This window comes from Dromiciops gliroides, chromosome 2 (genome assembly GCF_019393635.1).
Source record: "Dromiciops gliroides isolate mDroGli1 chromosome 2, mDroGli1.pri, whole genome shotgun sequence".
Classification (NCBI taxonomy): domain Eukaryota; kingdom Metazoa; phylum Chordata; class Mammalia; order Microbiotheria; family Microbiotheriidae; genus Dromiciops; species Dromiciops gliroides.
Window position 1 is genome coordinate 637,036,621 of NC_057862.1, and position 15,883 is coordinate 637,052,503.

General features: G+C 51.6%; 1 protein-coding gene across 2 annotated transcripts; it reads left to right on the top strand.

The window, feature by feature from the left end:
• The first annotated feature begins 2,557 nt into the window (after positions 1–2,557).
• HSF4 (heat shock transcription factor 4) lies at positions 2,558–13,378 on the top strand. Of its 2 annotated transcripts, XM_043984074.1 has the most exons (13): positions 2,558–2,844; positions 5,889–5,997; positions 6,708–6,835; positions 7,109–7,233; positions 8,129–8,204; positions 8,831–8,895; positions 9,421–9,520; positions 9,746–9,870; positions 9,972–10,199; positions 11,234–11,336; positions 11,747–11,812; positions 12,170–12,245; positions 12,801–13,375. In XM_043984074.1, exons 1-13 carry the CDS (start codon positions 2,692–2,694, stop codon positions 12,977–12,979), a joined length of 1,533 nt encoding a protein of 510 aa, XP_043840009.1. In that variant the 5' UTR covers positions 2,558–2,691; the 3' UTR covers positions 12,980–13,375. The 2 variants fall into 2 exon arrangements, with proteins under 2 accessions (XP_043840009.1, XP_043840010.1); XM_043984075.1 differs by lacking the exon at positions 9,972–10,199 and having other exon boundaries at positions 12,801–13,378.
• The last annotated feature ends 2,505 nt before the right edge of the window (positions 13,379–15,883 follow it).

Here is a 15,883-nt window from a genome sequence, read left to right on the forward strand (position 1 = left end):
GAGGAGGAAGTGGGGGGGGAGATGCCTTGCAACAAGTCATTTAGAAATATTTCCTACATGTTCATATTTTTAAGTTCAGAAAATTCTACTTTCTATGGCCCATAGGTATTTTAATGAGATACTATATAACAGACTGTAACACTCATGGACAGTCACACACAGAGGAATTTCCAAACCTTCCCTGTAGTTTTGAATTGATTCAGATTGAGAGGGATGCTTTGATTGCTCATATTGAGACAAGGAGGCCAGGGGGGACTCTGTGTTGAAACGGTCAGAGGGAAGGCATCTTAGGCTCTTCAAATCTGTTTTGCTTTCTGCTGGTCCCAGCTGCTGGAGGCTAGAATACACGAGATAGCACAGGGTAATGGGAAGAACATTGGACTTAAGAGAACTGGGTCCAGTCCTGACACTAATCATCTGGGTAACCTTGGGTAAGCCGCTCTATCTCTTTGAGACTCAGTTTCCACCACTCAGTAAAATACATGCACTACCTACCTCACAAGGCTGTTTTGAAGAAAATGCATTAAATCCTGAGTTATTGTGGGAAAGTGAGGTTTAAGGAAAACCTCTGTGATTTGGTGGAGGGCTTGGGAAGGGGAATGCTTTATTTTTCAAAAGTGGACACGGGGGTAGGGAGGTGGTGCAGTGGATAAAGCACCCGCCCTGGATTCAGGAGGGCCTGAGTTCAAATCTGGCCTCAGACACTTACTAGCTGTGTGACCCTGGGCAAGTCACTTAACCCTCATTGCCCCCCCCCAAAAAAAAACTATGATCATGAAAAAGTGGACACAGGGCACAGATGGGGAGAGGAGATGTGGGTGAGGGTCCTTCCCAAACTTGAGGGCAGCAGGATCTCACTTGCTGTACATGAGACAGAAATGTGGGCAGGCCTTTGGATAAATTCGTTGTGGATAAGGGTTAAGGGAAGGGATGAGGCTGGCTCCCCCAGGAAGAACTTCACTGTTGGCACTTTCCCCAGAGGGAAAGAAAGAGCAGCATCTCTCTCTTCTCTTTCTTTCTCCTCCTCCTCCTCCTCCTCCTCCTCCTCCTCCTCCTCCTTCTTCTTCTTCTTCTTCTTCTTCTTCTCTCTCTCTCTCTCTCTCTCTCTCTCTCTCTCTCTCTCTCTCTCTCTCTCTCTCTCGCTTTCTCTCCCTCTCTCCCTCTCCCTCTCCCTCTCCTCTGTCTCTCTTTCTCTTTCTTTCCTCCCTCTCTCTTTCTTTCTCTCTCCCTCTCTCTGTCTCTCCTCTGTCTGTCTCTGTCTCTGTCTCTCTCTCTCTGTCTCTCTCTCTCTCTCACACACACACACACACACACACAGGAACCCTGTCCCATGACCTGATTTCCTCCCATTGGCTATAGCCCTACTCCATGGGAGAGGTCAAAGTAAGGTTTGCCCCCACTATTCGATGACTCCTTCCATCAAATATCCTATCCCTCCCTTTCTCCCTTCCTTTTTCTTTGTTCATCTTCTAGAATGTATGGAAATAGAGCAGGGGAATGGTATCCTTGGGTAGAAAACAGTTGCCTTCGAAAATAGATTCCCTGAAGACTGTGGACCCTCAGAGAACTCCAGCTGCCATGGATCAGTCATCCCAAGAACCGTAAACTATATGGGGGAAGGAGGGGGTCCTCTGTTAAATGCCCTGAGAAGCCTGGGTATTGAAGTCTGGATTAGTCCCCTCTCCATGCCTTCCCCAATGTTGTTAGCCTTAATTTTGAAGGAAGGGGACATTGGCTCACTTTATCCCTCTTCTGATCAGCCTTCATTCTTTCTGTGTCCGAACACCAGGAGCTTCATCATTGCATGATGCATATGCCCACAGTATCTCAACCTATAAAATGAGAGGGTCAGGCCAGAGCATGTCTGAAGTCCCTGGCAGCCCACCTCCTCTATCCTCCTTTGGAATTGCACATATACAGCTGGTGTGCTCGAAGAACAAAAGATTTGGGGGCTCTGACACTTTTTAGCTGTGTGTCCTTGGGCAAGTCACTTCACCGCATGAGCCTCAGTTTCCTCTTCTGTAAAATAAAGGCCATAGACCAGACCAGGAGTTCTTAACCTTTTGTCCTTGAACTTGCATAATTAAAAATATATATATTTTGGTAACTATTTCAAGATAATTTCCTTTATAATTCTATGTATTTGTGTGTTTATCTGTATTTAAAAACCTGATTCTGATTGCCAAAGGGGTCAAGGACACGCATTGTCCCCATTTTACTGAGGAGGAAACTGAGACTTGCCCGAGGTCACGTGGCCAATGAATGGCAGAAGTCCAAGTAGAAGCCGGGCTCCTTTGCTCCCCGCTTCGGTGTGGTTTTCGCTGCACACATTCCCAGCTTTGGTCCTCACTGTTTCCCTTCCTTGCACACTCACTCACGCTGGCACACTCCCTACTCTCCTACCCCCACCCCCACTCTCTGCCCACCCTCCTCCAGCCCGGAGCCTCTGACCCCGTGTCCTGCACGTCTATCCGTACTCAGGCCGCGCCGGGCGCGGAGCAGTCCGGGCCGGGCCAGGGAGCACGTGGCCCCCCGCCTGATCCGGTCTCGGGGCAGGGGCGGGGACGGGGGCTCTGGGAGGCCGCCGGCGGTGCGCAGCACTTTGCTGTCCCCAAGCCATTGTCCCCGGGGCGGGGCCGGCCTCAGCCACGCCGCCCCGAAGTGCTGAGTTGGGAAGAGCGCTGGGTGCTGATGCAGAGGACTGTCCCCCAAAGCGTGGAGGAGGCCGCCGGGGGCCCCGCCGTGGCCATGGACGGCTACCCCAGCCCTGTGCCCGCCTTCCTTACCAAGCTGTGGACGCTGGTGGGGGACCCTGAGACGAACCATCTCATCTGCTGGAGCCCCGTGAGTGTGACACCCCGCCCCTCCGGGAATGTGTCCCAGGCTGTGCAGCGTGCCCCTGGCACCGTGACCTCGGGCTCCCCCCACGCCCCTCTAGCGAACTAACTCCATAGTGCCCCCTCCCTGGCACCCCACAAGTGAGAGCATCCTCCTGTCCAAAGATTTGGACGAGACCCCAAACCAGATAGTTAATACAACCCCTACATTTTACAGGTGAGCAGGAGAAAGCACCCCATCAAAGCCCTTCCCCCAGGTCTGACTCCCTCCCCCCCCCATCAGGGATAGCCTTCCCTCCACATCCCGATCACAGGGATTGGGGCCCCAGGATGGCTGGGGCAGATTCCAGCTGTCCTCGGGCCTCTTTTTTTTTCCCCCCCAAGCTTAGGGGGAGAGGGACAGGGGCAGTGAGAGGGAAAAGCAGGAATGGGGAGAATACTTGAAGCTCAGATCTATGGGATTTAGAACAAATCGTTAAGTGGGCATTTTACAAATGAGGAAACTGAGGCCTAGAATGAGAAAGTGACTTGCACAAGGTCATTGAGACAGCAAATTCTCAGCTGGGATTCAAATCCAGGTTTGTTTTCTGTCTGCATGTCGATGTCCTTTGCAGTAAAAGCCCCTGGTCAGGGATGTTCTAAGAGCCCTGAAAAGGAAGGATAGAGCCCATTTTATGAGGGGAGGAGAAGGGTGGCTTTGGGGCAGCTGCTTTAGGACACTCTGCGTATGATTGTTTATGTCAGAGCTGGAAGGGTCCTTAGACATCAACAGTCCAAGCTCATCATTGAACAGAAGGGAAGACTGAGGCCCTGAGAAGGGAAATAACTTTTCAAGGTAATTTAGCTTGTTAGTGACTGATCCAATTCTCCTGAATCCTGGTCCACTGCTCTTGCCTAAAGTATGGGCCTGGAATCAGGAGACCTGAGTTCAAATCTTTCCTCAGACATCTAGCATCTATATGACCCCGGGCAAGTCACCTCACCTCTTTGCCTCAGTTTCCTCATATGTACATAGAGGATAATAATAGCACCTACCTCCCAGGACTGTTGTGAGAATTAAATGAGATAATAATTGCAAAGCACTTAGCACAGTACCTGGCAATAAGAAGAGCTACATAAATGTTAATTGTTTATCATGATCATCATTATATTACCTGTTCATAGTTGTGTGTCCAAAATTGTAGAGGTTTGAGTCTGTGGGTAAATGGTAGGTGGTAAAGCTCTGGGCTTGGAGTCTAGAAGACTTGAGTTCAAACCTAGCTGCATGACCAGAGGCAAGTCGATTAACGTCTCTGCCTGCCTCAGTTTCCCAATATGTAAACTGGGGATAAAAAGAACGCCTACCTCCCAGGGCTGTTGTGAGGGTCAAATGAGATATTTGTGAAAAGTGCTTGGCATAGCGCCTGGCACATAGTAGGGACAATTCCTCTCCAAATTTCTCAGCACTTTAATTAAATCCTGTTCATGCCCATCTCCTAACCATTACCTTCTTGAAAGTCAGCGTGGTACAGTGGGGAAAGAATTGGATTGAGACTCTAAAGACCCAGGTTGGCTGGGGGGGGGGGGGATAATACTCTATCTGCTCTTCATTGAGTTACTGGCTGTTTGAACTTGGGAAAGTCATGGCATCTCTGGATAGAAGGGACCTTAGAGGTCATCTAGTATGGTGGTCCTTCATCATGTTGGTGTCCTGGGCCCTTTGGTAGCAACCTAGGGATCCTTTCTCAGAATGAGTTTAGATGCATAAAATAAAATACAGAGGATGACAAAGGAAACCAATTACAATGAAATGCAGCTAGCAAAAGATATATTTTAAAAAAAACCAAGTTCACAGATGCTAGGTTAAGAACTCCTGATTTCTTCCAACTTTCCTCATTTACAGAGAAGGCAACTGAGACCCAGAGGAGCAAGTGAACTACCCAAGGTCATGGAGAATAGGTTGTCCAATGGCACCTATCTCCAGGTTGAAAACTAAATAGTGAAGTAGTGGTTGGAACTCCAAATCCTGGGCTCCTTCCTTTACACCACAGCTACCTCTTTTATTTTTTTAAAAAAGGACAATACCATTTGAACAACACCATCAGTCTTTCTATAGCCTAAATATCCCCCTGCATCCCTCTCCCCACCCCCCCAGTCCCTCCTAACAAAATTCGCAGGCACCAAAGATTTACTCTTCAACCTCAGGTTTCTCATCAGAAAATAGGGTAAAGGCATTTACTTTATCTACCTTTCCCATATCTCAGTGGTGTGAAGATAATTAAATGATATTGTATGTATGTATATATACCCATGTATATGTATGAACATGTGCCAGTGTCAGCTATAATTATGAACCTGTTCTCTAAATGTGTCATTTCATAGATATGTCCCAATAGAGTAGATGGAGGACTAAATGAGGAGTCTGGAAGACTTCCTTTAGAATCCCACCTCAAACACTATGAGCTGTGTGACCTGGGGCAAGTCACATGCCCATTCTGAGCCCCAGTGATCTCATCGATAAATCTGGGGTGATACAAGGGGGTCATCATAAGGATCAAATGAGATGACATTTTATAAGAGTTAAAGCGCTGCATTCATGTACACTGTTGTGATTCTCTCCCATCCCCATGCCTTTGGCCAGGCTGTCTCCCATGCCTGGAATGCTCCTCTTCCTCATCTCTGCCTGTCAGGACCTCTAGCTCCTAATCAGCTCCTGCCAGCCTCAGACACTTGTCACTTACCAGCTGTGTGACCCTGGGCAAGTCATTTAACCCTCATTGCCCGGCAAAAAAAAATAAATAAAATAAAAATCAGCTCCTGCGCAAGGCCTTTCCAGATTGCCCCAGCTCCCCAGTTTTTAATGTTCTCCTCTTATCCAGAAAAGAGTTCATCTATATTGTACTTGTCTGTGTGTTTAGCTAGGACACAATGAGGACAGACTGTTTCCTTTTCTCCTGATGCTCTCGGTGTCTAGCATCAGCATATACTAGGTGCATAATAAATCCTTATCGTTGTTCTATTTGTGTCTCTGTGTCTCTGTCTGTCCATGTTTGGGGGGGGGGTGTTTTGCAGAATGGAACCAGCTTCCACGTACGTGATCAGGGCCGCTTTGCCAAGGAAGTTCTGCCCAAATACTTTAAACACAACAACATGGCCAGTTTTGTGAGACAGCTCAACATGTGTAAGTGTCTCCTGCCAACACCGCCATCACCCAAGAGGAAGGAGGGTTGGGAGAGGAGAGGAGACCGGACCGATGGGAGAGGGAAGAGGAGAATCCTCACCCCACCAGGAGGACCGACCGGAGTCCGGCTCTATCCCAGCAGGCCCCGGGGGCCTCTGCCTTATTAACCATGGGGGGAGGGAAGCCCTGGGGGGAGGCTGCTGAATGCTGGGTCAGGAGACCTGGCTTGCATCCCACCTGGGGCTCGCATAACACTAGGCAGAGGCTCTCTGGCTGTGCAATGGGGGACAATGGGAACGCGACTGGGGGGAGAGATTTGTAGCTGAGTGGAGATAGTCCTTGGAGGTTTATTTACAAAACCCTTTATCATACTGGGTTTCCATTCTCACAACATCTGCTGAGGAAGGCGCGGAGGTTATTATCTCTCCCCCGCGCCCCACCCCCCACCCCCATTTTCCATCTGAATTTAGAGAGGTTTGGTGGCTTTGTTCCCGCTTACAGTTAGAGGCAGAATTCCAAACGCAGGTTTCTCAGGCCTTCAGGGCTCTGCCTCTTCTGGCTGAGCTAGGAAGAGTGCCTACAACCCCTACCTCCTGCGGCTGCTGGGAGGCGAGGGCTTAAAGTGCTTTCCAAATGAGTTGTTGTTAGGGAGGGAGAGGTGGGCCCGTGAGAGGGCATCCCTGCAAACCTCCCCTCTGGGCACCTCTCAGATGGTTTCAGGAAGGTGGTGAGCATCGAGCAGGGAGGCTTGGTGAAGCCAGACCGGGATGACACTGAGTTCCAACACCTGTGCTTCCTCCGAGGGCACGAGCACTTGCTGGAACACATTAAGAGAAAGGTGGGCCGATCCTTCCAGCCTAGCTCCAGCCCCAGCCCCAACTCATCCCCATCCCCACCCCCAGCCCCAGGCCAGCCTCAGCCCCGATCCCAACCCGATCTCGATCTCGGTCTCCAGTACAGTCTCTAACCCAGCCCCAGCCCAGCCCCAGCTCTGCCCCTGTGAGCACCAGGTCCCCTACCCCTCTGCGGAGCAGAAGGCGGGGCAGCAGAGATGAGGGGTTGGTTGGGTCGGAGTCGGAGCAGCTCAGCCCTACTCTGGACACCACCGCAGGTCTCTGTGCTGCGGAGTGAGGAGAGCCGGCTGCGCCAGGAGGACCTGAGTCGGCTGCTGTGCGAGGTTCAGCTGCTCCGAGGACAGCAGGACAGCGCTGAGGGCCAACTCCAAGACCTCAGGCAGTGAGCAGGCAGGGGTCTGACAGGTCTGGCTGTCGGGATTAGACTTCTTCTTGCTATCCTGGGGGGACATCGGGCCTCTAGAGCCCCCAAACCTGCCTGCCAATCTCTCACTGCCTCCACCCTTCAAAGCCTCAAGAGGGCTCCCTTTGCCCACTATTCCCAATGAATGGCCTCCCAGCTGAGAGGTCTCCGAAATGGGATGTGATCTGAGTCTGAAGGGACCGGAGCACATAATATGTTACAGATGCAAGGGCCCTGAGATTGTAGAATGTCAGGATGAGAAGCTGCCTTAGAGATCCAGGGCCAGAATCCCCAGTTCCCTGACCCCCAGTCTGATCCTCTTCACACTTGCGCTCTCTCCATCCCACCCCAGAAAGCTGGTTACAGAGTTCCTGGGGAAGGGCAGGATGATCAGGGGAAATGACTTGGAAGCATCACATTTTAAAGGTCCTTGGCCTTTGTCCGGGTCAGTTCTGGACTCAGGGTCCCTTTGGTGGTGTCTGGGAATCCAGAATCACCCCTACCCCTGGCTCCTAGCCCCGGGCTGTTGGTTCTTGACCCGTCTCGCTTTGAGTTGAGGGCACCGTCCATGGAGCACATCTCTCAAGACCCCAGGCTCGGAGGCCACCAAAAGCCGCTTCCCTTCTCTTCAGGGTGACCTACCAGCAGCTACCCCATTGCATCTCCTCTGAAAACACCCCTTCCCAATCCCTGGGGATTTTCCTTTGAGGGAGCTTAGGGAATGGGCATGTGGATGAACTGGTAGGCAGTCTGTCCGCGAACTCTCCTGTCCCTCTCTAGGCAGTGGAATGGATGTGTTTGTGTAGACGTGAAAGGGGACAGGGAGGTCAGTTCCACCTTTCTCCAACCCCCCCCCTTTTTTTTCTGTCTCCAGGCAGAATGAAGTCCTGTGGCGGGAGGTAGTGAGCCTTCGGCAGCAACACCATCAACAACACAGGGTTATCAACAAGGTTGTACTCTCTTCCTCTCCCTGGACCCTTCTTTCTCCCACCAGCTGGGTCTGTGTGGGATGCCTCCCAGCCCCTTCACGCAGCCTTCCTCTGGCTGAGAAGTGAACTGTGGGGTCACAACCAACTGGGATGGAGTCACAACTTCTCATCCTCCTTCTCCCTTCTCTCTCCCCCCCCCACTCCTGACCAAGTCCGGGGATGAACCCCAGACTGCAGAGAACCCCAGTTTCCTGAGTAGGGGGAGGGGAACCTGGGACAACTGTTAACTGTTGAGGTGGGATGTACTGGTCTTCAGCTCCGGGGCAGATCTTGGATTGTGGCCATCCCTGGGGTCCTGGGCATCCAGCGCTTCCTAAGAGGGGAGAGAGCGACCAAAAGGGAAAGCTTCTGATGGCCTTGGGGGGGTGCGGGAGCTGCACTTGGCTCCTAGAAGGAAGAGGGACAGTCCTAGCAAGTTTGGGTGCTTGCTCTTCTGGTCAGGAGTGGAGTCTCTGGGGTCCTGTTGGCCTAGAGGCGAGCTTTGTATGACGAGGTTAGGTCCCTGCCTCCCTGCTCTGAGACTGAAAGATGCCGCTCTTCCTCCTCCCCCGCCCCCTATTAACTTTTTTTTTTTTTATCCTGGACAGTTGATCCAGTGTCTCTTTGGCCCACTTCAGGCTGGGCCCAGTGGTGGGGCTACCAAGAGAAAACTGTGAGTGGGGAGTCTGAGAGATGGGGACAGACCTGCCTGCATTCCTCTGCCTATGCCAACCTCCCTCAGCCCATTCCCTGAGTCCCGGTTCCCTTCCCCTTCCCCCAGCTGGAGTGGACCCTCCTAAACACCACTGTCCTGGGAGTTCAGCCCACAGAGCAGAGCATCCGGGGTCTCCCCATCCCATGATCCACTAGGCTAGTCCCCTTCTCCCTCCCATGTGATCAGGGTGCCATGGTGACAGGACCAGGCTCGGGGTGGCCAGAGGGCTGATTCAGCACTGCTGCTGTCACTGGCAGGGGGTCATGGGAAGGGCTGGGGGGGCATCAGAGTCACTCTGTGGGTTCCCAGAGCACCATGGAAGCCTGGCACTGTCTGTAGACTCTTCGATTCAGCAGTGCCCTGGTTCGGCTGAACCCAAAGCCTCCTGCTCCCCTCCCCTGTGAGGAGGGCTGGAAGAGAGGGAGGAGGGACATGGGAGGGAGAGATGAATTGAGATCCTGAGCCCTCCCCTGTCCCCCTAAGGCCCCTGATGCTGGATGAAGGGACCGGGCCACACTCTGGGGTCAAAGTCAGCAGGCCCCTGCCTAAGCTGCCCCTGCAGGATTCCTACTTCATCCAGTCAGTAAGTGGCATGCCCATCCCTTACCCCCCCCCTGAATAAGTCATTCGGGGAACAGAGGACAGAAAGGAGAGCAGGGGCTCTCTCTCCCCTCAAATGGAGGACTCCCCATGGGAGCCCAGGGTGCTCCCCCATTGAATCTGGGTCTTTCTGGGAGGGGAAGTTGTTCTCTTCCCCTGTCTTCCCCGGGCTCAGTCAGGGGAGCTGGGCCTGGTCCTGTGTCCACAGCCTTCCACAGAGCCGTCCACCTGCCACAGCAGCCCCAGAGGACTGAAGGGACCCATCATCTCGGACGTCTCTGAGGCCTCCCCCTCCCCTGAAGGAATCATGTCACCTTCCTCCGGCACTGGGAGGTAAGAGGGGAATCGGGAGGAAGCCAGAAGCAGGGGATTCTGGGATTGCCGCGGTGGATGGGAGAGCTCTGGGCTCCAGTGGAAGCTCTTCTCTGGTGCAGGGAGAAGGGCCTGGTGCTGCTCAAGGAAGAGCCAGCCAGTCCCGGGGGGAAAGGCACAGCTGGTCCGGGTGTCGCCCCAAACGACTATGACTTCTACATGACAGCCCCACCCGTGCTCCCTGTGGCTGTGGTGCAGTCCATCCTGGAGGGCAAGGGGAGCTGCAGCCCCGAGGGGCACAGGAGTGCCCAGCAGGCAGAGAGAAGGGGCCCGAGGGGGCCCCCAGACAGGTGAGGGGAGGGTCCCACTCCTCGGGTCCAGTTCCAGGCAGCATGGGGGCTTGTGGGCAAGGTCCACCGCACACCTTCTTCTGCCACGACTTCTGGGGGCTGACTTGTGACATACAGATAGGAAGAGAATGGCCCGTCTCCTAGGGGTTCTCACTCAGTTGTTCCAGGATGCTAGAGGCTGGTGAGGAAGGACGCTCTCTGCTCCCCTCCATCACCTTTGTACTCTCTGCAGTATCAGGAGAGGATGTCCTGCTATTATTCTAAGAATGAAAGTATTTATCCTTGAACCCTGGGGGGGGGGGAGGGGAAAGGATTTACATTTAAGCTTCCCTTTATAAAGTAACTCCGACTGTGGAATGGCAGTGTTCCCTCTTCCTCACTGTAAGCGCCAGGGATAAGCCTGGGCACTGCCTTAGTCCAGCAGGGTGAGGTACAGTTTGTGCATGCATACATTCCTTCATTTGATGAACCTCAATTAATCACCTACTGTGTGCAGTAGGCCGTGACACCAGAATTCCTAAGCTGGCCCTTGATGGGACTCGAGGGAGATGAGGGGGAAGGGGGGCTATTCCAATGAACCCAGAAGCAGCCACACACGCAGGACGCTTCTTAGAAGGCTCTCTGCCTTGCTTTCCTCCCCGAGGCAGCCCTTTTCCGACACAGAGAGGACTGGGACTAGGCTCAGGATTGGGAGTCAGGGGAGCCCAGTTGAGTATGACCATGGGCAATCCAGCTCGGGCTTCTGGTTCTGCTCTACAATGAAGGGACTGCACTAGCTAGCTTTCCAAGACCCTTCTCAGCTCTGAAGAAGCTCTAAGACCTTCCTAGCTGCAGGGATGTTCATTCTGACAAGATCAACATGGGGTGTGTGTGGTGTGTGTGTGTGTGGGTAAGCTACAGAGTGTGTTTTTTTTTCAGGGACCTACCCCTCCCCAACAGAAAAGTTTTACTATAGGAGTGATGTGTAGGGAGGGGGAGGCTTTGAGTATGACTGATAGATTTCTGTGCTGAGCCAGTGTCCTTGGTGCTCGCAGGGAGTTGGGGGAGCCCCTAGATGTTGCAGACCTGAGCCTAGAGAGTTTACAGCTGTTGCTTCGGGGCCAGTCTGGCAGCTTAGAGCCCGAGGGGGGACTGGAGGTGAGTATCCACCCCAACCCGTCCCAGTGATAATGCTACTCCCTTCCCTTTCTTCATGGTGGTGAAAGAGCTGGCGTTTGGAGTCAACGTACCTAGAGAGGAATTTGGAAATCTACCACAACCTTTGGGCTAAGTCTCTTTTCCTCTCTGGACCTGTTTCCCTTTCTGCAGAAGTAAGGGGCTAGGAGTGGGGTGGGGGGGGGCAGCTAGGTGGTGCAGTGGATAGAGCACCGGCCCTGGATTCAGGAGCACCTGGGTTTAAATCCGGCCTCAGACACTTAACACTTACTAGCTGTGTGACCCTGGGCAAGTCACTTAACCCCAATTGCCTCAAAAAAGAAGAAGAAGTAAGGGGCTCGGTCTAGCTGGTCTCACAAGTCCTGTCCATCCCTAAATTCTGTGATCCTCAGGTGTTCAGCCCCGGCCTCCCAGGAAGCGAGTGGAACCTGCTAGATATGGATGTGGGGCTGTCCCTGGTAAGGGGGGGGAGGGGAAGGAGCCAGGGAGGGTGTCTGGGAGAATGCTGAGGTCGGGCCTCTGCCCTGTGTCCAAGCCAGCACAGTTCCCCACCCCACCCCCACACCTCCCCTGCTTTCGGTCTGTGGAAGACCCTTCCACTTCACCTCAAGCCAGACCTGCCCAGCCAAGGGTAAAGTTTCTAAGCCAAGGTCATTCTCAAATTGACCTCCCCACCCCCACCCCACCCCACAGGGTCGAGATGCGCCCCATCCCCTTCCCCAGCTCCAGCTTCCCACTAGTTTTCCCAAGGGGTCTCAATGCTTTCCTCCCCACCCCCACCTCCGTCTGTCGGTGCTCGGAATTTTCATCTCCAGATGCAGCAACTCCCCAAAGACATGGAGAAGAGTGAGAGCGAGCTAGTGTCCAAAGGGTTGAATCCCCCGGGCTCAGGTAGCTGTTGTATAGCATGAGATCTCTTCTGTGGGTGTTTGGGGTGGGCGTGGGGAAACTCCCTGGGTGAGTTGTGAAGGGTTCCTCCGCACCAGCCCCCTTCACTCCTCCAAGCAGAAGCATCTGGGTGGAATTTGAGGGAGGGGAAGGCAGAACTGGATTTGGGCCAGAAGGCAAGCACTGGTGGTGGGGCCAGGAATGCTGAGGTCTGAGACCTGGGCCTGACTGACTGCCCCCCCCCCCCGCCCCCATCTCAGAGGGGACTAGGGTTGGAAGACTTGGAAAGAATGGGGAGCGGCAGTGTCTGGGCTGAGACAAAAGGGAAAGGGGAGGGAACGGGTAGGAGGTTAGCGAACAAGGGAGGAGACCTGGATAAACAAACTGGGGTGGGGACACCCCCCAGTGCGAGAAGGAATGTTTCCCTCCTTGGGTGTTTGCCTCTCAGGACAGCCGGCCCTCCCACGAAGGCCCCAGTAGAGCGGGGTTGCTGTCCGGCGGGTGGGTACTGAAGACCCCAGTTCTTTACCGCTCCCTCCCGCTCTGCTCTCCTTTCAGGAAAGGAGCCGGCAGCCTCCAGGAGCCCCCGATCCTTCCCGATGGAAGCCCCCTCGAGCTTCGGAGCTCCGGCCCTCGGGGTCCCCGGTGCCTTGGCCCTTTATGACCCCTCGCAGACCCTGGCCCAGAATGGGACTCGGACCCCGTACCTGAGCCCAGGGGCTAGCCCCGACCCATAAGAGGGAGGTCCTGAGGGCAGGGCCAATCAGAGCGGGCCAGAGTGATTCGGCGCCCCTCCCCATTCTGGGCCGCTTGGTTCGGATTCCCGCCCAACCTCTCACCCGCCCCCCCCCCCCCACCACATGCCCACCCCAGGAGTTGCAAGGCCTCGGGCCTGAGTGAGTGTGCCAGGCAGCGAATTGGGCACGTAGCGCCCCTGAGTGCGCTGAGCGCCCCTGGCGGGAAACAGCCCCACCCCAGAAGCCCAGGGCTCCGCCTCGCCGCCGGCCGGTGCGGCGGGGCCAGAGGGCGGGGCCCCGGCCTAGATTTCATTGGCTCTGGGGCCCGCCTCCACCCCGCCCCCCACGTGGTGTTCCCTCCCCCAGCGCCCTGACCCCTACCCCGCCCTTCCCTGCACTTTGGTCCGGGTTCCCAGGCCCCTCCTGAGTGCAGGTTACAAATAAAAACTAAGCAGTTTCTTTCCAGCGCGCGCACCCTCTGCCTGCGGGGCTACCTGTGGCTGCGCCGCCGCCCAGGTTCCGGATTCGGGCTGGATTTCTTTGGCTCTGCGTCTCCAGCCCCACCCTCCCTCACTTTGAGCCCCATCGGGTTCAGATGCTCAAATGGGTCTGTGATCTCATCGACTTGGAAGGTCCATCTAAAGATATCGGTCCTGTGTGACTCGTTCTGTAACACCATTACAAAGTGTTTTCCCCACAGCATCTCTGGGAGGCAGGTGGAGTGAGTCACAGCACCCCTATTTCACCAATTTAAAAACAGACGGAGATAATTATGATTAATAATAAAAAACAATAACGGCAACAGCAACAAAAGACCTGTATAGACGTAGAGTCAGGAAGTCTTGAGACTAGCTGTGTGACCCTGGGCAAGTCATTTAACCTCTTTCAGCCTCATTTTCCTCATCCGTAAAATAGAAATAATAGCGCCCACCTCCTAGCGTTGTTGTGAGGGTGAAATGAGATCATTTTTGTAATACTCTTGGCAGACTTTTAAAACTGCTACAGAAGTGCTCAAATCTATCAGTTATTATCACATTTGCTGGTTTGCAAAAAGGAGATTCTTGAGGGTGGGAGGGAAATAGGGAGGGGACTCAGAGTAACTCAGTACTCTTCTTTAAAAAAAACATTTTAAAATCCATTTTATATAAAATATAATTTTTATAATATATAATTTGAAACACAATTTATATATTTTCTCAATTAGTCAAACTCCATCTTCTCTTTCCCCACTCCCTTCTCTTCCTAATTGAGAAAGAAAAACAAAAACCCTGTTACAAACACATATGGGCAATCAAAACAGATTTCGAAATCAAATTGGCCATGGCCAAAAAATTATGTTTCATTCTATATTCCGAGTCTTGCAATCTTTCTAATCAACATGTTTCATCATAAGTTCTCTGGAATCTTGGTTTGTTATAATGGCTGATTATAAGTTCATAAGTCTTTCAAAATGGTTTGACTTTACAATATTGCTGTTTTCCTATAAATTGTCCTTTTGGTTCAGCTCACCTCACTCTGTATCAGGCCATACAAGTCTTCTCAGATTTTTCTTCATTATTTCCCCTCCATTATTTCATATAGCACAATAGTGTTTCCTCACTTTATATACCACAATATTCAGCCATTCCCCTAATTGGTCGTGACAGCTCCCCAACAATTATTTTTTCTGATTCTTTGCTACCACAAAAAGAACTATCAATATTTTTATCCATCTTTAGAGTTTGTTCTGATTAGGACTAATCCCTTCCTTAATCGATCCTTTCTCTAATTCCCCCTTCTCCCTTCTCTGCTATTCCCTCTATTTCACCATTGAGTGAAAGGTATTTCTGTATCCCATTGTGTCCTCATGTGTGTATTCTTCCCTTTTTTGTCCAGTTCAGATGAGAGTGAAGTTCAAATATTACTCCTTCCTCCCATCCCTTCCCCCTTATTTATAGACACTTCTACTTGTACAATCCAATTATGTAAGATTTTCTTCTTTCTTTTCCCTTTCCATTCTTCTTCTGACCCTCAGTGTATTCCTTCCCCTCCCTTTCCATTCTTCTTTTAATCACTAAGAGGCTACTCTCAGCCAGGGATAAACTCCATGGTTAGTTGCTTCTGATTGTTCACTCCTGTTTAACTTTTTATGGTGCCCCTGACTTGCATGTTTGGACTTCATGGTTTCTCCAGGATGCTGATATTTTCATTAGGAATATTTGGAAGTCCTCATTAAAGGTCCATTTTTTCCAATGTAGGATTATATTTGATTTGCGAGTAAATTATTCTTGGTTTTAAGCCTATGTCCTTTGCCTTCTGGTATTTCATGTTTGAAGCTCTGCTCTTTCATAGTGGTGACTACCAAATAATGTGTGATTTTTACTATGACTCCTGGGTACCTGGATTCCTTCTTTCCAGTGGCCTGTGGTATATTTTTCTTGGACCTGGACATGCTTGATTTTGGCCTTAATGTTTCTGGGAATTTTTGTTTTGGAGTTACAGGCGGTGTTTCCATTTTGCCCTCTGGTTCTAAGAGGTCAGGGTAGTTTTCTCTTATAATTTATTCAAATATAATGTATAGGTCTTTTTTGATCATAACTTTCAGGTAGTTCAGCGATCCTTAAATTTTCTGTTCTTGATTATTTTCCAGGTGCGTGTTTTTTGCTTTGAGATACCTTCCATTTTCTTCTATTTTTTCAATCTGTTGACTTTGTTTTACTATTTCTTGTTGTTTCATGAAGTCATTAGCTTCTATTTGATCCATTCTTGTTTTCATGTAGTTTGTTGCTTGGGCAAGGTTTTGCCAAGCTGGTAATTTCTGTTCTAATTCTGTCGTCCATTGCTCTCATTTCTTTTCCAATATTTTTCCTCTAGCACTCTCATTTTATTCATAAAAATTTTTTAAACTTAAAATAAAAACCTCTT